Source organism: Choloepus didactylus, chromosome 12 (genome assembly GCF_015220235.1).
Source record: "Choloepus didactylus isolate mChoDid1 chromosome 12, mChoDid1.pri, whole genome shotgun sequence".
NCBI classification, from domain to species: Eukaryota; Metazoa; Chordata; class Mammalia; order Pilosa; family Megalonychidae; genus Choloepus; species Choloepus didactylus.
In genome coordinates this window covers 21,530,372-21,553,856 of record NC_051318.1, presented here as the reverse complement: position 1 = coordinate 21,553,856, position 23,485 = coordinate 21,530,372, and the positions used below count along the sequence as shown (strand labels likewise).

Here is a 23,485-nt window from a genome sequence, read left to right as displayed (position 1 = left end):
CCTAACACTATGTCCTGAAGATGTTTCCCTATTTTCTTCTGGGAGTTTTATTCTTTGGGTTTTTATATTTAGGTCTTTGCTCCATTTTAAATTAATATTTATATATGCTGTGAGGTAGGATTCCACCTTCATTCTTTTGCACATAGATTTCCAATTCCTAGCATCATTTGTTGAAGAGACTTTTCTTTCCCCATTGAGTGAACTGGACACTGTGTAAAAACTCAAATGGCCATAGATATGAGGATTTATTTTGCACTCTCAATTAGATGCCATTGGTCTATATGTCTGTTCTTGTGCTAGTATCATCGCTATTTTGATTACTATAGCTTTGTAATGATAAATCAGGAATTGTGAGTCCTCCAACTTTGTTCATTTTCAAGATGGTTTTGGCTATTTTGGCCCCTTCCCCTTCCATATAAATCTGATGATTGGCTTTTCCATTTATGCAAAGAAGGCTGTTGGAATTTTTATTGGGATTGTATTGACTCTGTAAATTACTTTAGGTAGAATAGACATCTTAATAATATTTAGCCATCCAACCCATAAACACAGAATGTCCTGCCATTCAGTTAGGTCTTCTTTAATTTCCTTTTTTTTTTTTTCCCCCTTTTTAAGCAATGTTTTGTAGTCATCCAAAACATCCAAAACAACCTTAGTTAAATTTATCCTTAGATATTTCTTTTAGCTGCTATAAAGGGATTTTTTCTTGATTTCCTCCTCAGACAGTTCATTGTTAGTGTATGGAAACACTACTGATTTTTGCATTTTGATCTTTTTCCCTACCACCTTTATTAGTTCTAGTAGCTTTGTTGTAGATTTTTCAGGATTTTCTATATGAAGGATCATGTCATCCGCAAATAGGGAAAGCTTTACTTCTTTCTTTTCAGTTTGGATGCTTTTTATTTCTTTTTCATACCTAACTGTTCTGGCTAGAATGTTCAGTGCAATGTTGAATAGCAATGGTGACAGTGGGCATCCTTGTGTTGTTCCCGGCCTTGGGGGGAAAGCTTTCAGTCTTTAACCATTGAGAATGAAGTTAGCAGTGGTTTTTTTCATATGCGCTCTTTATCATATTGAGGAATGTTCCTTCTATTCCTGGTTTTCTAAGTGTTTTTATCAAGAAGGGGTGCCAGTTTTTGTAAAATGCCTTTTCTATGTCAATTGAGATGATCGTGTGGCATTTTCGTTTTATTATTGTGTTGTATTACGTTAATTAATTTTCTTACATTGAATGACACTTGCATACCGGGAATAATCCCACCTGATCATGGTGTATAACTCTATTGATGTGCTGTTGGATTTGGTTTGCTCATATTTTGTTGAGGATTTTTGCATCTGTATTCATGAAGGATGTTGGTCTGTAATTTTCTTTTATTGTGTTATCTTTATCTGACTTAGGTATGAGGATGATGGTCTCACAGAATGAGTTAGGAAGTGTTCCTTCCTCTTCTATTTTTTGGAAAAGTTTGAGCAAGATTCATGTTAATTATTTTTTTTAACATTTTTTTATTGTGAAATATAACGTATATACAGAAAAGTGATAACTTTCAAAGTACAATTTAACAAGCAGTTCTAGAGCAAATTTCAAAAAATGTTATGGGTTACATTTCCACCATTGGATTTATTTCCTTCTAGCTGTTCTAATACCTTAGAAACTAAAATACATATTTATATAAAGATTCAGCATTCATAATCCTTTATGAAATCCTATCATGTCTGTTGCTAACCTTCTCCCTCTCATTTGATCACTGTCTCAGTCTTCAGGGATATCTGGACAGTGATCACCCTAACTTGTTCATATTGAAAAGGGGTGTTGACATTATGGGGAAAGGGGATGCATCTGGCTGATGTTCTTGAGGAGGCTGTTGCCTCTGGGTTTGGGGACTTATCTGGCATAGGAACACTCTGGAGAAGTTAAGTTTCTGAGAAATGAACTTAGTGAAACTTTTACAGAGTCTCTGATAGGCACCTTGGTATTCTTCAGGATTTTAAGGACTACTGCTGATTTGGGCTTGGCATGCTGTGGCCATTTGGAATATCTAGCTGAAGCTTGCCTAAGAGTAACCTCCAGTATGGCCTCTTAACTGTATTTGAAATCTCTTAGCCATGAAATTTATTTTGTTACCTTTCTTTTCCCCCTTTTGGTCAAGAAGGCACTCTGAATCCCTCAATGCCAGAGTCAGGCTCATTCCTGGGAGTCATATACTACATCACCAGGAAAACTCATTCATCTGGGGGGTCAAGATCAAGGCCTGACTTTTAAGTAGGGGGTTCCCAATTTCACATAGCATATATTCTGTCTAAGATAAACAATGTTTCACCCCATCTTCACTTAGTTGTACAATCATCACTCTTAATTTTAAACAACTATCATAACCCAAAACACCCCAAAGCTCTTTTCACCCCCTAATTATTTATCCCTAATGTTAGTGTGGTACTAATAAGGTATTCCTCTTAAGTGTAGTTCATAGTATGAGATAGGTATTTTTTTTCCATATGCCACTCTGTTGTTAACTCTTTGTACCAGTGTTATACCTTAGAAGTAGATCATGCAAGCTATGCTAACTCTTGCAGTATTTGGTAAAATTCACCAGTAAAGCCATCTGATCCTGAGCTTTTCTTTGTTGGGAGGTTTTTGATGACAGATTCAATCTCTACTTGTTTCCTGGTTTGTTGAGATAGTCTATTCCTTCTTTTTTTAATTTAAAATTTATTTTTTCCTGTAATTTTATTAAGATATAGTCACATACCATACAGTCATCCAAAGTGTGCAATCAATTGTTCACAGTCTATTTCTTCTTGAGTCAATGTAGGTAGTTTGTGTGTTTCTGGGAATTTGTCCATTTCGTCTGGCTTATCTACTCCACTGGCATACATTACTCATAGCATCCTCCTATAATCCTTTGTATTTCTGTGGGGCTGGTAGTAATATCTTCCCTTTCATTTCTGATTTTACTTATTTGCATCCTCTTTCTTTTTTTCTTTGTCAGTCTAGCTAAGTGTTGATTTTATTGACCTTTTCAAAGAACCAACTTTTGGTTTTGTTAGTTCTCTCTATTGTTTTTTTACTCTCTGTTTCATTTATCTCCATTCTAAATTTTGTTATTTCCTTCCTACTGCTTGTCTGGGTTGAGTTTGCTCTTCTTTTCCAAGATCTTCCAGTTGTGAGATAAGAACTCTGATTTGAGATGTTTCTTCTTTTTTAGTGTAGGCATTTAGAGCTATACATTTCCTCTCAGCTAGTCCTTTGCTGCATCTCATAGATTTTGGTATGTTGTGTTTTCATTTTCATTTTCCTGAGGATATTTCCCAAATTCCCTTATGATTTCTTCTTTAACTCAGTGATTCTTTGAAAGTGCATTATTTATCTCCCACATTTTCATGAATTTTCCAGTTCTCCCTTTGTTATTGATTTCTACCTTCATTCCACTGTGGTTGGAGAAGATACACTGTATGATTTCAATATTTTTTAATTTTTTGAGACTTGTGTTGTGACCTAACATATTGTCCATCCTGGAGATTGATCCATGTACCCTCAAGAAGAATGTGTATACTGCTGCTGTTGAATGAAGTGTTTTATATATGTCTGTTAGGGCTAGTTGATTTATATTATTGTACAAATCATCTATGTCCTTATTGGTCTGCTGTCTAGATGCTCCCTCCATTATTGAAAGTGGTGTATTGAAGTCTACTATTAATATAGAACCACCTACTCCTCCCTTCAATTCTGTCAATATTTGTTTCATATATTTTGAGGCTCTGCCATTAAAGTGCATATATATTTATAACTGTTATGTCTTCTTGCTGAATTGACCCCTTTATCAGTATATAGTGACCTTTTTTTGTCCCTCATAACAGTTTTGACTTCAAGTCTATTTTATTTGATATTGCTATAGCTACCCCAGCTCTCTTTTGTTTACTATCTGCATGGTATATATATTTTTCCATCATTTTACTTTCAATCTACTTGTGTCTTTGAATTAAAGGTGAGTTTCTTCTAAGCAGCATATACTTGAGTCATGATTTTTTATCCATTCTCCCAATCCTTGCCCTTTGACTGGAAAGTTTAAACCATTTACATTTAAAGTAACTACTGATAATGCAGGACTTTCTTCTGCTAGTTTGCTATTTGGTCTTTGCAAATCTTATAGCTTTTTTGTCCCTCAATTATTTGATTAATGCCTACTTTCATATTTATCTGATTTTTTATTGTATTGTTTTGAGTTCCCTCTCATTTCTTTCTGTATATATTTTTTATCTATTTCCTTTATGGTCACCATGAAGCTTAAATTTAGCATCCTAAATCTATAACAATCTTACTTGACTTGATACCAACTAAACTTCAACAGCATATGCATACATTGTTCTTATATCCTCCATCCTGCACACCTTTTTGTTGTTCTCCTTACAAATTATATCTTTATACATTGTATGTCAAAAGCCATAGATTAATCATTAATTTTTATGCATTTGCATTTTAGAACCTGTAAGAAGTAAAAATTGGAGTAACGTAACAAAAATACAATGCAATGATTCTTGGCATTCCTACTTACCTGTATGGTTACCCTACCATTGGTTTTTATTTCTTTATGCCACTTTGATCCACTGTCTGGTGCGCTTTCCTTTTAATCTGAAGAACTCCTTTTAGCACTGCTTGTAGGACAGGTCCAGTGGCAATGAACAACCTTAGCCTTTGTTTATCTGGGAATATCTTAACCTCTCTCTCATTTGTGACAGATAGCCTCACCAAATATAAAATTCTTGGTTGGCAATTGCTTTCTTTCAGAACTTTAAATATTTTGTCCCATTACCTTCTTGCTTCCATGGTTTCTAATGAGAAATTGGCACCTAATCCTATTGAGACTTCCTTAGAGATGGCACAATGCTTTTCTCTTGCAGTTTTTAGTGCTCTCTCCTTGTCCTTGGCATTTGACAGTTTGACTACTATGTGTCTGGGCATGGTTCTCTTCAAGTATACCCTGTTTGTGGTTCATTGAGTTTCTCAAATGTGCATATTCATGTCTTTTGTTAAATTTGGGAAGTTTTCTGCCATTATCTCTTTGAATATTCCTTTTGCCCCTTTCTCTCTTCTCATTCTGGGACTCTCATAATGCATATATTGCTACACTTGATGGTGTCTCATGAGTCTGTTAGGATTTTCACAGGAAAAGAACCAAACAGAAATGAGCCTCCATAGATTCTGCAAAGACCATTAGTGTTATGCAAATGTCCGTGGGCTCCTCCATATGTCCAGCCTCCCTGGCAGTAGGGTTGAGTCCATGTGGGAGAACCAATAGGATGTGGGTTTCAGATGTAAGCCTTAAAAAGCTTCCCATGCAGTCCAGCCTTCTCTTCTGCTGCAGCAACCTTGGCAGCCTCACGTCAGAGAAAGACTTTGCATAAGTGAGACATACACCTTTATTCTGTCAAGCCACTGAGATTTCAGGGGTTATTTGTGCCCTCCACCTAGTCTAGCCTACCTAATACAGTTTGTGATGCAAAATCATCAGTCCAGGAGAAGTGATGTCTATGTTTCCCACACATCTGCCTCCACTTCCCTGAATTAGCCATGCAGCCTGAGGAAAGCCTTATCCAGCAGCCACTCCTTGCAAAGGGCAATGCAGAAAGAAGAAAGCACCTCTCAACTTCAGGCTTATTTGTTCTGTGGTCAACAGATAACAGGGGACTTCCAGAAGAGAAGTTATCTCCTGGCAGGCTAAGGAGTTATTCCTCCCAGAGTTATGTGTAGGAAGCCTGCTGTTCAGGTAACCAGGTAGATGCAAGAGATTCACAAGACACAGGCTCTGCCTCCCAAGAGCTTCTAATATTTTGGGGAGTGGAAGAGGGAGGAGGGGTACAAGGCTAAAGACAGGAGAAGCACAGATAACAGAACATTCTGGGATGGAGCCCCCTCTGTGGAGCCCTGTGTGGCCACGTACACCCAGGTATTAAGTGATATCACCTGGGTGATGAGGTCCCCTGAGAGAAAGGACCATTTCAGACTGAGGAACAAACATTAGTGTTTGCAGTGAAAAGACTTGGATTCAAATCCCACATCCACCACAGACAGCCTTGGGCTAATGTTTAACCCTCTCTTTAAACGTCAATTTGTGTTCTGGAAAAAGAAAAAAGATGAGAAAAGTCATACTTGCCTTTTATCATTGTTGTAAGTGTTAAATAAGAGTTAGACATAAACATGTCTGAAAACTATAAAATGAGCATAAAGCAATGCTTTTACCCCTTTTTAGGACAAAAAGTACCCATGCCCACAGCAAGCCCTCACGCTGTATGCTGACTGATGAAGACAAGGGTGCCATGCACCATTCTCTGGGGTTACCAGATTCTGAAACAGGACGGCAAAGGCGAGTGCTGGCCAAAATGACTGTAATCGGAGCCAAGCTGCCTGATCTCACCAAGAGGCCCCACGCTCCAATCGGGAGGCTGGATAAGCAGAAGGACAACAAAGCCACCCTGGGAAGCCCAGAGTGAGCTGAACCTTGCCCCGGGCGGCCTGTCACAGAGGGGGACAGGAGAAGGTGCTCCTCAACCAGACACCATGGCAGGCAGGCTGCACCTCGTCCTGCTCGGCGCCTGGGTGGCTGGCCTGCTGCAGCCCGGGAGAAGTGGTAAGCACCCCGCCCTTCAGGCTTGGCCCGTGTGACTGAGATGTGTCCCCCGACTGGAGGAGTGAAGTGGGGGAGGGGTGGGTGGTGGGTGCCCCCTTTCTCCTGTCAAAAGCTGGGGTGAGACAGCTGGGCTTCCTGTTTTCAAGCCTCGAGTATGCTTTAGAACTAGCTGCTTCCTCCTCTGGGTGAGAGAGTCAGATGAGCAGATCAAAGGACACAAAGAGACAGAAACCGATAGAGACAGAGGAAGAGAGAAAGTGAACAAGAGAGGCAGAGAGAGGGAGAGCCAGAGAGAAGCTCCCCCTTTGACTGCCCGAGAAGCTGAGGAGAAGCAGCAGCCGGGTGGGGATGAGGGGGGCTCAACAGGCAGGGAAGAGAAAAAGTCCAAGAAAGGCGATGCCAGCAGCCTCAGGCCCGCCCAGGCCTGGAGAAGGAGCTGCAAAATGCAGGGCCTCTGAGCCATCCAGGATACCGGGCATCCAAAAAACAAGAGGCCTCAGAAAGGGGAGCAAATGCAAAGCCCAGGGAAGGGATAGAGAGCGAGGTGGCAGGCAGCCCCTCCCTGGGATAGAAAACACTGGGACTTGTTTGTTTGTGGGATAAACTGGAAGCTACAGAGTCCTGAGGAGCAAACAAAGAACATATGCCTCACAGAAGGGGCCCCAAAGCGGTAAGAGGTAAAAGTGAAAAGAAAGAAAAAAAAAACACAAAAACACAGAGTAGGGAAAGGATGAGCAGCAGAAACCCAAAAGAGGCTGGTTACACTTAGACTAATCTGGTAGCAAGGATGCAGGCTAAATGGAAGGGATGAGGGATGAGGGCAGTTGCCAACCTGTGTGCAGTGAGAAGATCTGGGGAGTGTGTTAAAATCTCGATTTCCAGGTCCCATCCTGGAACGCAGGTGGTCTATGGGTCACAATCTGAAAAACACTGGACTGAGGTTCAGAGACCAGGCCTGGGGGTTATTGTGAATATTCCAAGATGAGAGCCAGGAAAAGGGAAGTGCCAAGAAGAACAGGCATGCAGGATAAATAAGCTTTTTGCATTTCAAAGGAAAAACTTACAGAACAAGGCTTGGTAGTAGGTAGATTGAGTACAAAGAGTAATCAGGAGGGGTTAACACCCAACATGTTTGAGTTTTGTATGGTTGGGATAACGTAGGTGTCACTGAAAGAATGGGGCATTTGGAAGGGAGAGTAATTTGAAGAAGGAATGAAGCTAACTTTTATTCAGTGCCAGTGTATACCAAACTCAACACTAGGAGTTTTATGCACTTTTTTAAAAACTCTGAGAAGTAGGGCATTATAATTCTGACTTTCCAATAATAAGTAGTAGGTGACAAAGATGTATTTGAAACTCAAGACTGTGTGATTCTGAAATCCTGTTTTTGAGCTTTGGATACGGGGAGCTCTGAGATGGGGGAGACACTCATCATGATGAGACAGTTGAAAATAAGGAGCTCAGGACGAAGTCTGTACCAGAAATGTCAACTTGGAGGGTTGTCTTTATTATGGTGAGACTCTCTGAATTCTTCAGTGGAAAAAAGGTGGGTTGTGATCAGCATTTAAAAAAAAAATGAACTAGAACAGACCAAATAGACAAAATCAGAGTGATACATGTAGTAAGTGCTGTTTCTTGAAACTTTTATTTTAGTTGAGTCTGTGTGTGTGTATCCTGGGACTTGATATAAAGTACATGGTTTATAGTAGGTTGTGACTTAAAAAAGTATCATAGCCTACCACCGCCAGCTTTACTTCTCCAGAGAAGGGCTGTGGGGTCTAGAACAGGTGCTTTATAATTTAACTCTTGGAGAAGTCATGAGGAAAGATAGCATTCCCCTCCCAGCTTCCTTAATGCAAGAGGAAGGTGCATATTCACCCTTCTGCAGCGTGGGTGGTAGTGGAGGCGGACGTGGACGTGGACGTGAGACTGCAGGTGGTGGGGAAGAGTGGGTAAGCCAAGGAGGCTCCTTTCAACTTTGTGTCCTTCACTGGCTTCTAGTATTCATTAACCGGGAACGTGCCAACAATGTCTTGGAGAGAGTCAGGAGGGCAAATTCATTTTTTGAAGAGATGAAGAAAGGAAATCTTGAAAGAGAGTGTTTGGAAGAGACGTGCTCATTCGAAGAGGCCCGAGAAGTCTTTGAAGACAACGAACAAACGGTAAGGGTTAAGGAGACAGGGATGCCAGCTCCACACCACGCTTGGTCCATTCCTAATGCCCCAAAGGGAGGCCGATCACTTGGCCCTTTGTTTTGCCCATCTAATTAAAATATATCTATTCGAGACTGACAGAATATTCCATGTTGGGCTTCCGACTGAATTGCTCATTCTATTTTATGGTCTCTGCAGGGGGGAGAGAGAAGCTGAGTATAATGGATTCTCTAGGTGGAGAGCTGGTGGAAGAGGTTTAAAGAATAAGAGTTACCTTGATTAGAATTTCTTTTACTATTTGCAAAGGCATTCACACTCTCTCCTCACAAACATGGTGATCCCAAAAGCTCGTTTTATGGATGTGAAAACTGAGGGGAAAATATCAGTAAGGTTTATAAGAACTTTTCAAAGTATTTTAAAATCAATTTTAAAGCATAAAATAAAATGTTTATTTTTAAAATTATTCATAATTTTGGTATTTTTTTAAATTTTTAATGAAATTGTATGTGCATATAATTATATATGTATATATACATATACAATTTTTTAAAAAAATTTACACAGTCTCTTCCCAAAAAACAGAAAAGGAGGAATACTTCTCTACTTTTTTTCATAGGTCAGTATTACCCTGATATCAAAACCAAAAAAAGACAGTTTAAAAAAGAAAAATACAGGGCACTATCTCTATGAACCTAAACATAAAAATTCTCAACAAAATATTAGCAAATCTAATCCAGCAATATATTAAAAAGAACAATATACTACAATCAAGTAGGGTTTATCCCAGGCATGCAGGCTGCTTGAATATTTGAAAAGCAATCAATGTAACACACCATATAAACAGTTTAAAGAAGAAAATCCACATGACCATATCAACTGATCAGAAAAAGCATTTGACAAAATTCAATATCCATTCATGATTAAAAAAAACCATCAGCAGACTATAAATAGAAAGGAACTTCACCAACCTGATAAAGAACATCTACAAGGAACCTACAGCTAACATCATATTTAATGGTGAAAACTGAATGTTTGCCCCCTACTATTGTGAACAAGGCAAGGATGTCCGTTCTCAATACTCTGATTCAACATCATACTGGAAGTTCTAGCCATAAGGAAGGCCTACCAATAAGTCAAGGGGTTAAAAAAAAAAAAAGGCATACAGATTGGAAAGGAAGAAATAAAGCTATCCCTACTACAGGTGGCATGATAATCTACACAAAAAATCCCAAGAAATCTACAAAAACAAAAAAACAAAAAAACATAACTTTAGCAAGGTAATAATACAAGGTCAGCAAATAAAAATGTAATCATATTTCTATGGATAAGCAATTTTTAAAATACCACTTACAATTGTTCCAAAGAAAATGAAGTACTTAGGTATAAATCCAATAAAACATGTATAGGATATATGTGCTAAAATATACAAAATGCTTATGAGAGAAATCAAAGAAGACCAAAAAAGAATTGAGTATTTATGGGTTGAAACACTCAACATAGTAAAGATGTCAAGTCTCCCCAGTCTGATCTATAAATTTAATGCAATGTCAATCAAAATTCCAGCAGGGTTGTTTTTGTTACTATAGACAAGCTGATTCTAAAAGTCACATGGAAAGGCATAGGAACTAGACTAGGAAGGAACCAAAAAATTTTTGAAAAAGGAGAATAAAGTTGAAGAAAGCACATTACCCAATTTTAAGACTTACTATAAAGCTACATTAATCACTGTGGTATGAATGTGTGCTATTGATGAAGGAATAGACACATAGATCAATGCAGCAGAATAGAAAGTCCAGAGATGGACATACACAAATATGGCCAACTGATTTTGGACAAAAGTGGAAAAGCAATTTAACAGGGAAATGGTATTGGAAAAATTGTATATCTGTATGCAAAAAAGGTGACTCTTGACCTAAACTGTACAACTTATACAAAAATTAACTCAAAATGGGTTCAGATCTAAAACATAAAACCCTAAAACTTTTAAGCAAAAAGTTCTTAGACATGACACCAAAGGCACAATCCATAAAAGAAAAATGGATAAACTGGATGTCAGCAAAATTTAAAACTTTTGCTCTTTGAAAAATAAAACAAGAGGATGAAAAGAAAAAGTATCATCTGAAAAAAAATAGCTGACAAAGATTTGTATTCAGAATGTATAAAAGATTCTCACGACTCAACAGAAGAAAATAACTGAATTAAATTTAATGAGTAGAAGACTTGAACAGACACTTCCCCAAAGAGGATATGTGGGATGACAAATAAGCACATGAAGAAATATTTAACATCATTAGTCATTACAGAAATGCAAATTAAAACTATGATGAGATGCCTCTACATACCTATAGAATAAAAAATACTGACAAATACCACGAAGAAGCAAAAGAACTGGAACCCTCATACATTGCTTGTAGGAACAGAAAATGGTACAGCCACCCTGTGAAACAGTGTGACAGTTTCCTATCAAATCACATAAAGTTATCATATGACTCAGCAATCCCATTCCTGTATATTTTCCCTAGACAAGTGAAAAGAAATGTTCACACAAAAATTTGTACATAAATGTTTATAGCAATTCTATTTATGTTCACCAGAAATTGGAAATAACACAATGTCTTTTGCTGGATGAATAGATAAACTGTGGTACATCCATGCAATGGAAGACTACTCAGCAATAAAAGAAACAAACTATTAATATACATATAACTTGGATGAATTTCAAAGGCATTATGCTGAAAGAAAGAAGTCAATCTCACAAGGTTACGTAATGCATGATTCCATTTTTATGACATTCTCGAAGAGTCATATAGAAACAGAGAGCAGATTGTTGGTGACAGGGGTTAAGAGTGGCTGTTACAAGGAACAGGCAGGGTTGGTGGGATAGCAAGAGAAAGTTTTGGGGAGTGATGGAACTATTCTGTTTCCTGATTGTTGTGGTGGTCACATGAGTCTTTATGTGTATAGAAATTCATGGAGTTGCATGCAAAAGGAGTCAATTTACTAAGGACAGTTTTTCAATACAGTTTTATTGAGATATATTCACATACCCTACAATCATCCACAGTATACAATCAATTATTCACATCATATAGTTGTGCTTTCATCACCAGAATCAATTTTTGAACATTTTCCTTACTCCAAAAACAAAAAAATAAAAGTACACGTAAAAAAGAATACCTAAAACATTCCATCCCTCCCATTCCACCACATTTTTCATTTAATTTTTGTCCCCATTTTTCTACTCATCTGTCCATATGCTGGATAAAGGGAGTGTGAGCCATAAGGTTTTCACAATCACATGGTCACACCGTGTAAGCTACATAGTTATACAATCGTCTTCAAGAATCAAGGCCACTGGTTTGCAGTTCTACAGCTTCAGGTATTTCCCTTTAGCCATTATGGACAATTTTTTAATAACAATTTCAAAAGACAGGAAAATATTTTTTGAAAAGCTATGATGAATATAAACTCTCAATGACCTGCTTTAAGCTGATCATTAGTTGATGTTTTTCCAGCTAACATAATAATTATTCACCTAGCATCTGATCCTTCATTGACTCTTTGACTCAGGCATCTTTACTAAAAGTGATTCACTGATAAGAGCAAACAACTTTTGGTCCAATCCATTTTTTGGCAATTACCTTGAAAATGGATTTTCAATATTCAACAAAGGTGGTACATTTAAGATAATGGAAGTCACATCTTTCCAGATGCAGATGATCTGAATAGTTTTTCCTTTTAGATTTAATAGTTCCAGATTAATTTGTTCCAGAAAGTCAGCTCAGTTTGGGAAAATATCCTATTCAGGTTGAGTTACTGGGTTATAATTTTTATTGATGTAAAATGTCTGTTTCCCCTAACATATTTTTAAACCTTTTTTCCCCCTTTTAGAATGAATTCTGGAATAAATACAAAGGTGAGATATGCTTTCTATTTTAATCTGAAGAGAAAAGGGTTCATTAGGATATTTAAATTGGAGTAGATTGTATTTGAATTTTGAAAATATTTCCTGTATATCCTTCCTGCTCTTGTTTAAACCTTAGTCACTTAAGACTTTTCCCCTCTGGGCATTTCCATAATGGTTATTATAAAATAATCTTTTTTATAGTAATTTTACATTAATTCTAGTTTTGTAGTTTACTTAAATATATAAAAATTTAAATCAGTTCATTCTCATTTGATGATATAAAACCCGAGATAAAATTTGAATCCAAGTGTTTTAGATAGGAACAAAATACAGAGTCTGGGAAAATACTGGGTCCCAAAATTAGGTAACCACTTTGATTTAATGCTTATAGCAGCTTAAATGGTTATTCATCTTGACTAGCTTTCATTTCAGTAACAGTATTCAAATTTCTCAAAAGACAACCTGACCTATCTCTAAATTAGATTGTATAATTTCTCCAAGAAATGTGAAGTCTCATGTTCATAATGGACATTAATGCTTGCATTCTCATTTTACCCCAAAATCATGTGGAAAGAGAAATTGAACATCCCCTCTTTCCAAAGCCCAGGCCAGAAATGAGCATAAAGCTCCCACCTATCATTTGTCCTTCCAGCTGGTCTCATGTGGTCACCAACCCAGATTTCCTCAATCTGGCTACAACCACACTTTAAAACATCTCAGCAAAATTTGAAACGCTCAGTCAATGATCCAGTTAGATAAGCAGAATATCGCCAAATACCCAAATAAAGAGCATCACATACACACAGGCACAAAAGGTGGTGATAAAAATGAAGTCCAGATAGGAGAGATTGTTTCCAGGGAAAACAGGAAGCAATTTCAAGTTCTTTCAAGTTATCTGAAAAGTGTGTGCCAAGATCAACCCGGCAAAATAGTTTCCATTATGATGAAAATTGTCTGCAAACTTTGGTTTCCAAATCTTTTCTTTGCAGACGGTGATCAGTGTGAAAGCAATCCTTGTCATAATCAGGGCAAGTGTAAAGATGGGCTTGGGGAGTACACCTGCACCTGCTTGGAGGAATTTGAAGGCAAAAACTGTGAATTATGTAAGTTCTTTTTCTTGTACCTTAAGATGAGAATTACCTAAAGAGTTAAAGGTGGGAAAGAGGGAAGAAACTAAAACCCTAATGAAACAACCTTATATTGTGTTATTTCTAGTTTATAAAGTAAGGCCTCTGCTCTAGTATATTGTGCTGTTATAGCTATAGCAAAAAATAAATAAATAACGGCTCAAAATATGTCCTCCAAATCAGTCAGTTCGGAGGTAAAATGAGAGACACACACTCACTTTGCTATTCCTCTGGAAGTGACTGCAGAACATTCACAAAGTATATGATCCTTTAATAGATGAACAAAAAATTAACTATTTTCCTTGGAGTAAAATGTATTCCTCATTACTGTTTTCATATTCCTTGTGATCATTTGCAGTGAATCCAAAGCACCTTCTTTTAGTTGACTTTGTCAATACAAATGGCAACAATAGTTGGCATTATCCAATTATAAAAATTTGATACATTTAGGTAATTCTATGTGGGAAAAATCACTGTTTTCTCTAATCGTGGTGATTAATTCTTTTCATAAAAATTAAGTTAGTATTGGACTAGTATCCTCTAAGGAGAAAGATTGGCATTTCTTTTAAATTACTTAATTTTATCATCTTTACAACATGTTTTAATTGATTACTTTTCAATTTTCCCCAATGGGAATACCAATTATGTATCATTCCATTAAAAGTCGAAAGTTACCTCTCCTGCACACCATTTGGCTAACTTAAACATAATGTTGACAGATTCCCAGGGCTATTATGAATGTTTTCTAAAATTCCTTTAATATTTGATTTTTGCACTGTAATTATTTTTTAATAAAAACCTAAAGAGAGGAATATAAAGTAAATTGCCATAGGCTTGCATCATTAATATGAGCTTGAAGTTCAATATTCTATATATATATATATATGTATATATGTATATATATGTGTGTGTATATATATATATAGAAAGCATATTGGACGGTTCTGGCTTCCCTCTTTTTGTTGCTACTGAACTGCCAGAAAGAAGCATTTAGCTCGGCCTTGAGGTCCAATCAGTCAGATCCCCCAGAAACCTGGCATTTGTCGAGGGAGCCACAGCTCCATGTCAAGGCACTGAATGAAGAGCTTTATGAAGGTTGTCTTATTTATTCCAACCTTTTGAGGTGGCTTTATTGCCACCATTTTACAAATGAGGAAACTGCGGCCAGAGTCAACACAGCTAGCAAAGGGAAAGGCAGGATTCGAACCTGGGTCAGCCCAACTCTGGGATGCGTGCTGTTAACCACCTCACTGCAGCCCAGTTCTCAGTCTCCATGTTCCACATCTCAGTACCTCCAGGCATTATCCCTTCCCTCCGACTGGATGGGGCTCTCTGCAGTATCCCAGGGCATGTCCCTAGACCCCCCTAAGTTCTGCTTCTTGAGGGAAGGACCCGGGTCTTGTTCATCGGTGCTAATGTGATATCTGGCACATGGTGGGTGCTCATTAATTTTTTTTCTTTTTTTTTTCTTTGGTTGGAAAAATGAGTAAAAAGAGCTGGACTTCAAAGAAAACCCCACCTAATTGCAGGGCACCCAGAGCTAAAGCATGATTTACTTTGCAGAGAATAAGCAAGGCCCCTTTTGGGGCTGTGTGCTGTTGGGCTTGTATGAATTCCAGTGGCCACATAGCTGTTGGGATTTAATTAAAGAAGATAACTTCTCTGAAACAGACTTTTCTGAAGGAAAACATCCTTAAGTATTAGTTCTGTGAATAAGTGTTTGGCAGGATTCACATCCTAGCCGAGGTTTCATGCAAAGGTGAGCGAGCATAGTCTGAAACCAACCACAGAAGAAGCTGAAGATTAAGAAAAGGTTAGTTTAGTCTCCATCCCACCTGCCTGCCGAGAGGAACACTACACCTTGTGTGTCCTGAGTGCCTTTATTCCAAAGAGATTCAAGGAGCCTTGGGATTGGGAGGGGCCTCTGAGGCCACCCTGACCTCACTGTCCGCTCGACCACATTGTCCCCAGAGGACTCTCTTCCCCCGGGCAGGCTGTCCCACAGCTGGACAGCTCTCTGAAGAGAGCCATTGTGACCTTCTTCAAGATACACGCCCTCCCTTCCTTGGCACTTTCTCCTTAGCACATTATTTGCAAGCCTCCTGGCCTTGTGAACCCCCTGACTAAGAATGCCCAGGTTCCTTCAGTCCTTCCCACAGTTCAGTAGCCAGCACAACACTTTGGCCAATACAGAGCTTGGCAGGGCTCTTTCTCCCCTTACGTGCACACCACGTTTCTCTTGTTGCAGTCTGGGGATGCAGTAAGAGTTTTGAAAGCGCTCACTTTGAAGCTGTAGTTACCTCAGCCTCTCAGGTCTGCTCTTGACTGACCTGTCCCATTTGTGCTGGAACACATGATATGGGACCTAGCCCTGCTGAAGTTTCTCCTGTGGTTCCTTACCCTCTGTCCTAGGCCGGTGGCCGGCCTGTGTGGCTGAGGGGCGGGATGGGACACAGGTGCTGTCGGCCTGTCTCCCGCTTCCACTGGTGCTGCTTTCCTTCCTTCTGAGGAAGCCTGCATATCCCCGGCCGGCCTCAGCCTCGGTTTGCCTGGTCAGGGGCTGAAGGCCAATGTGCATCTCTCTTGTGCAGCCACACGGAAACTCTGCAGCGTGGACAACGGGGACTGCGACCAGTTCTGCAGAGAAGAGCAGAACTCCGTGGTGTGTTCCTGTGCCAGTGGGTATACCCTGAGTGACAATGGCAAGTCCTGCGTCTCCACAGGTAGGCAGAGTATCTGAGGCCACAGCACAGACCTGGGGTCAGCTATAAATTTTTTTAGAAATTATTATACAGTGCTACATCATAGTGCCCTTTCTTACGCTTCAGGTTGTTTGCACATACTGTTCCTTCTGTCTAGAACACTCTTTTTATTTTCTCAATGTGCCGTTAGGAAGTTTTTCCAAAATAACAGCAAATATGAATTTTACGCAAGTACCCATATTCCCACTACCTAGATTTGATCATTAACATTCTACTAAACTTGCTTTACCAAGCATTTATCCTCTATTTGTCCCCCATGCACTCATCAAGCCATCTTTTTTTTTTTTTTGATGCATTTCAAAGTAAAATGCTGACATCTGTGCATTTCTCCTTCAATACTTCAGCATATTTATCATGAACTAGAGTTCAATATTTGTTTACAGTGTTTTCATCTGAGGTAATATTCACATACAATGGAATATACAAATCTGAGATGTCTAGTAACTGAGTTTTGACAATTGCATTCATCTGTTGTAACCCAACTCCCAGTACTCCAGAAAGTTCCGTTGTGCCCCTTCCCAGTTACCTATAATACTCTTATCATCATTCTTCATCATCTTCACTTTTCAGATGAGAAAACTGAGGTTCAGCACTATGAAATGTGTTGCTCAAAATTGCACTTCTATTCATAAGGCAAGGCTGGACTTTCTCCCAGGTGCCTTGGACTCCAAAACTCATACCCATTCCACTACACCGCAAATTATTTATGTGGTTTCAGGATATTTTTGTTTTGCTTAAAGACCCAGAGATATTCTTTTTCTTTTAGACTCTTACCCCTGTGGAAAACTTACTCTGGGACGAAGTAGGAGGTCACTGACACAGGCTGATAAAATCAGTGGAAACCTTCCAGAAGTCATCAAGCTGGAGGCCTATGACTCCTTTGACTTGGCTCCTACAGAGTCTGATAACAGCAGTGGAAACCTTCCAGAAGTCATCAAGCTGGAGGCCTATGACTCCTTTGACCTGGCTCCTACAGAGGATCCTTTCATCCTGCTTAACTTCAATCAGACCTATCCAGAGGAGGATGACAGCAGCGTCATCCGGATAGTGGGTGGAAGGGATTGCAAAGATGGGGAGTGTCCTTGGCAGGTAACGACAGCCAAGTCACCTCTGTGACTTAACATCTCCAAGTCAGCCCTTAACTGAATCGCCTGCACCAAAAAACATATATTTAGCATATTAAGTGGCTATAGTACAGATCCTGGCTTAACAAAGGTGAGATATCAGTTGCCAACCCTCTGGGAATCGGCAATGTCAGGCCTGGGCTGCGCTAGGGCAGGGGTGACCTCAGGCACACGTGGGTGTCCCCTCTCTCCCATGCTAATGGAGTCGCAGGAGACTTTCAATTCCAGATTGTGAAGGAGCTTGGAGAGACAGGTCTAGGGGGAGAAAAAGAAGGGACTGGGGGCCTCAGCAACTTCCCCCTCCCCACCACCTCCCCACCCCTTTCCAGTCACAGATTTTTAATTGATTGCCTTCTGTGTGCCCAAGGTTATGCTATGTTCTGTGAAGGACAGAAAAGAAAGACAAGGCTGAGGTAACGCTGCCCCTGCTCTCGAGTATCTTAACACCTCTACTTCAGCATAAGGTGATAGGATGGAAAACCAGTTGATCAGATGCCAGCTCCAGCTGCAGATTCTGGCCAGCAGGGTAGCAAGGATTGATGGGGGTTAAGGGCCTCTGTTTCCTCTCCTATTTCAATTTGGTAAATTGCTTTACCCAGATCTCTAAATCCTAAGGAAGCAGATAGTACCTTAGAGAGAAGCATATTCATTTGTTTTCAAAGGTAAAAATTACTCTATTGATTATCAATTGGGACTAGGGTTGCCAGATTTAGCAAATAAACATACAGGACACACAGTTCAATTAGAATTTGAAATAAACAATGAATTTTTTTAGGACAATCATGCCCCAAATATTGCCTAGAATATTCCTGTACTAAAAATTATTTGTTGTTTATCTGAAATTCAAATTTAACTGGGCATCCTGTATTTTATCTGGCAATCCTAACTTGGTCTTGAATTTTTTAGTGTCCAAAGCCAAAATGGCCTTTCCTATAAGCAAAATTTCCATAGCTGCCAACAACCTTCAGAAATTACTTCAATTCTCCCCCCACCTCCAGGCTATACCAGAGGTGGGCATTTGTCAAAACTATAAAGAGCCCAAGGAAAGGAACTATCAAAATGTACCTGTCATTCATTCATTCAACACATTTATTGAGAACTTATTTAATGTCAGGTATTGACATTAGGGAGCTATATTTAAGATATAAAAATCATTAAAGCTAGCTCTCTGACATAGAAATTTAAAATCTAGGAAGGGAGGTAAAACCTACCCAAATAATCACAATTCAAATTAGTGTGTGACAAGGATCACAAAAGTGGTACCAGTGAAAACATTATTGAAATTCAAATAGGATGAATGGAAAAAATTCCTGTAGAGTTGAGGTGTTGGGTTTGGGTTGTGTTCAGAGTTCCACAGGTGAAGATGATGGGGAAGGGCGCTCCAGTGAGAAGGAAGCATGCACAAAGGCACTGAGGTTGGGTTTTCATCAAGGAACATTCTCATCAAGTCAGTTGTGATTTATGATTCTTGTTTTCCTGGTTAAGACTTGGCAAATTATCTTATCTCCATCTTTAGGAAGAAGAGGTGATGTCCAACTCTTAGAAAGCTTGATATTCCCCTCACTAACAATCCAAGTTGGATTATGAGTTAATAAATTATACCTGTATATGTATATATTTTAAAAGTACTACTTCATTCTGGTCATGAAAGTCCTTAAGAGTTCTTTCAGAACTTGATAGTATAAGTTTTTTCATTGACCTACAAATACCCCCAGCCAATGAATATTACTTAGAGGATGCCAAGTTCCCTAGAGAAAGGAGAATAAAATATACTCTGTCTCCTAATTTGTAAGCCCAGCTCTACGGGGAAAGAAAATGGAAAATAAGAGAATTGTCTCTCTTGCTCTGTCAATGCCCCTTCCCCTGTGGAATATTAATATTTCTCACTCCCATGTCCTTTCAGGTAAGGCCTGCCAGGAAGAAAATCACTTACAAGAGTCTGTACAAGGATTCCAAAGAAATTAACTTTTAATGGCAGCATTTTGCACACTATGGGAGATAGGTTTGCAAAGTTGAACCATTCTAGAGACCACAGAGTCACACCAGTTTAGGCAAATGTTTTTTCTCCAAAGACTGTCATCTGCTGAGTCTGGGCTATAAATCATAGGTGACATCAACAACAAGTTATCATCATAGTGATTTTTTCTTCAAAAGCATTTGAAATATAGCACATCACCTTATAGAGTGTTGTGACATATTCAAAAGAAATAATAGGCAAATTGCTGGCAAAGTAAGTTTATAGTCCAAGTGGAGAAAGTCTATGTAAAACAAGAGAGAACCATTCTCAAGAGACTAGTGCTTGGGACTTTGTTGGACCTTCAGAAATGTTTGCTGAATAACTGAATAAGCCAATCAATGGGATGATCCATGAAGCAAAGGCAAGACAGTATGATGGAGATTCCTAAACTCATGCTATGGAAATTCAAAGAGTTAGGGTGTAGGAGTTGGGGAAGTTTCCATGGAGGTAAATCATAAACTGGTTCTTGGAGAAAGTGTAGAATTTAGATTAGCCAGAGAGTACCAGGTGGGAGCAGCCAATGGGCTACACAGGAAAGGCAAGGTGGTTAAAAGGTCAGGAAGAGGACTGCTGGACTAGAACTATGTTGGGGAGCAGTGAGAGAAGAGTTTGATGGACAATGTGGAATGAATTAGTTTGTGTCTTGCATTCCAAACTAAAGAGCTAAGGTTTGATTCCAGAGGTAAGAGGGAGACAACATGTGTTCTCAAGTAGGGAAAAGGGCAGCAGAGGACAGGATGGAAGGGAGGGAGAAGCTCACTGGTAGCAGACCAGTTGAGGGGCATGGGGGAAGTCCTAACCCAGGCAGGAAGTGAGGAGACCATTGTGAAGGCAGGAGAAAGGGAAAGGAAGGCTTGAGCTGAGAAGACAACGAGGAGTACTACTTGCAAAGGACTGTGGATACAAAGGTTCTCTTTTAAATTCCTCCCCTCAGAAAGTCAAATAAAACCTGGTCTATTGGCTAAACTGTACCCAAACTTTGCCTTGGCTTTGCAAATACAAGCTTGGAACCAACAACTTTCTCATTGCAGGCTCTACTCATAAATGAGGAAAATGAGGGGTTTTGTGGAGGCACTATTCTGAGTGAGTACTACGTCCTCACCGCAGCTCACTGTCTCCACCAAGCCAAAAAATTCAAGGTGAGGGTAGGTAAGTGACTACTCCCCAACACTCTCCTCAGGTACCATGGAAAGAGGTGCCCCTTTGCCACTTTCTTATTAGAAACTTATAAAATGTGTTGGCAACACTAGTTAAAATACTAAAATCCTGTGTGTGCGGTGGAGGTGGGGATGAGGGGCAGGGGCATGAGGTTCATGGAGGAGAGGAAGGTGAGGAGGAGGAAGACTAGGATGGCGGGAAGACGGCGGCTTTCCCTGAGTCGGCTGCTACCTTCTCCCTGTTCAGTTCCTCTCTCGCTGGGCTCCAGGTCTCTGTGGGCAGCATGAGACTCCTTCCATTCTCTGTTAGTTGTCCTTTCCTTGGGGAGCCTTCCAGACCTTCTTGTCTCAGACATCCGTCTCTCTAGCACTCGCTTTCACTTATCTTTGTGGGATTATTTCATTAATGTCTTGTCTTTCTCTACTACACTCCAGAGCCATGCTGTTCAATAAATATATAATGCAAACCACAAATGTGAGCCATATATATAATTTTAAATTTTTTAGTAGCCACATTTAAAAAGATGAAACAGATGAAATTCAGTTTAATAATATATCTTGTTTAACCCAATCATCATCAAACTATTATCATTTCAACAGGTAGTCAGTTTAAAAAAATTAATGAGATATTTTGCATTCTCTTTTCATGCTAAGTCTTTTGAAATTTTACACTTACAGCACTTCTCAATTCAGACTCCTCACACTTCCAGTGCTCAATTGACACACGGGGCTGGTACGACCAGCATATTGGACAGCATAGGTCTAGAATAAAAGATTTTTAGCTGGCCCACAATACATATTCAGGAATATCTGTCAAAAGAATGAATGAACTGAAAGTATCTGAAGTACTAAATAAACAAGCATACAAAAATCATCACGAATAGAAACCCCCAGGCAGTGAAATTGAAGATCATTTTCATTTGCTTCTTTATGCTTTTCTATATTTTCAAATATTCTAAAGTGACCATATTCCACTTTTTAATCAGGAAGAAAAACACTTCTTTTAAAAAGTAACAAGGGCAGAAAGGCAAGTGTGTTAATGGAAAGAACATAGTTTTTTAATCAAGCAATCTTGGGTGTGAATCATGGCTTAACCAGGCTTCTTTCCTATGATCTGGTTTTATCTCCCCCACAAAATAGGGAAGATGAGCCATGCCTCCTGAGATTGTAAATATTAGAAATTTTGATATAAAGCCCTAACCCTGTGCCTGACGAGCACTCAATAAATGCCACATGCACACACACACACGTGCACACACAGGCACACGTTCACCCGTGCATGCACACACGTGCACGTATATGTGTGCACCTGTATGTACATACACACCAAGAAGGTAGTCAGAAGGGGAGAGGATATGGTCAGACCCTACCCTAGTGAAATGGTTCTTTTGGTTCCTTTTCAGAGCTTATGAGCCAGTGGACACAGGCTGGCAAAAAAAAAAAAAAAAAAAGTGCAATATAATTGCTCTCCTAGACCTAAGTACAAGGGAAAAAAAACATATTGTATGTACCATGGTACAAATTGAATACCCTTGTGTTCTTAATCATATCCCAGGTGATCGGAACACTGAAAAGGAAGAGGGCAATGAAATGGCACATGAAGTGGATATTATAATAAAGCACAACAAATTTGTTAGAGAAACCTATGACTTTGACATCGCTGTCATAAAACTGAAGACACCTATCATCTACCGGATGAACGTGGCTCCTGCCTGCTTACCGGAGAAGGACTGGGCCGAGTCAACGCTGATGACTCAGAAAACAGGCATCGTCAGCGGGTTTGGGCGCACCCATGAGAAGGGCCGCCCATCCACCACCCTCAAGATGCTGGAAGTGCCCTACGTGGACCGGAACACATGCAAGCTGTCCAGCAGTTTTACAATCACCCAGAACATGTTCTGTGCAGGCTATGACTCGAATCCTGAAGATGCCTGTCAAGGAGATAGTGGGGGTCCCCACGTCACTAGATTCAAGGACACCTATTTTGTCACTGGGATTGTCAGCTGGGGAGAAGGATGTGCAAGGAAAGGAAAATATGGCATCTATACCAAAGTCACCTCCTTCCTCAAGTGGATCGACAGGTCCATGAAAGCCAGGGGATCCCAGCCGCCACCGCAGCGCCACCCAGCTGAATGAATCATAGCGGTCTTGGACATGGACTCTGCTTGTTTATTCCAGTCACTGCACGGCATTCCCATTAAAGTGATTCCACTCAAAAGAGCTGCTGGAAGCTGGTTGGTGTTTTGCTTTGTTTTGTTTTGTTTTTAATACATACCATCTTTGAATGAGTTTTCCTATCTGCAACGATCAGATCTGGTAAATTCCTTATCCTGATTTTTTTATTTTTTTATTTTTTTTGCTCTATTAAAGTGGAAAAATGAGGACATTTTCATTTGGAACACCAAATTCTGCCTTTCTCTAGCCAGGTTGGGAAATTTTATTCTTTAATAGGATAGGCAGCTGGGCTTTCCCTGGCGATGACTCTGCTCAAAACTGTGATCAAATAATTTCCTGTTCATATAGCATTTTTCTCTTTTTGATTGACCTAAAAAGCCCAGCCTTTGCTAGTTATACTCAGACCTTGAGAATCAATGACCAAGGTTTTAATGAAC

General features: G+C 39.4%; 1 protein-coding gene across 2 annotated transcripts; it reads left to right on the top strand.

The window, feature by feature from the left end:
- Nucleotides 1–6,469: 6,469 nt before the first annotated feature.
- F10 (coagulation factor X) lies at nucleotides 6,470–23,093 on the top strand. 2 transcript variants are annotated; one of them, XM_037800128.1, is made up of 9 exons: nucleotides 6,470–6,626; nucleotides 8,628–8,788; nucleotides 12,671–12,695; nucleotides 13,676–13,789; nucleotides 16,405–16,536; nucleotides 17,342–17,442; nucleotides 17,521–17,664; nucleotides 20,748–20,865; nucleotides 22,429–23,093. In XM_037800128.1, exons 1-9 carry the CDS (start codon nucleotides 6,557–6,559, stop codon nucleotides 23,007–23,009), a joined length of 1,446 nt encoding a protein of 481 aa, XP_037656056.1. In that variant the 5' UTR covers nucleotides 6,470–6,556; the 3' UTR covers nucleotides 23,010–23,093. The 2 variants fall into 2 exon arrangements, with proteins under 2 accessions (XP_037656056.1, XP_037656055.1); XM_037800127.1 differs by having other exon boundaries at nucleotides 17,342–17,664.
- The last annotated feature ends 392 nt before the right edge of the window (nucleotides 23,094–23,485 follow it).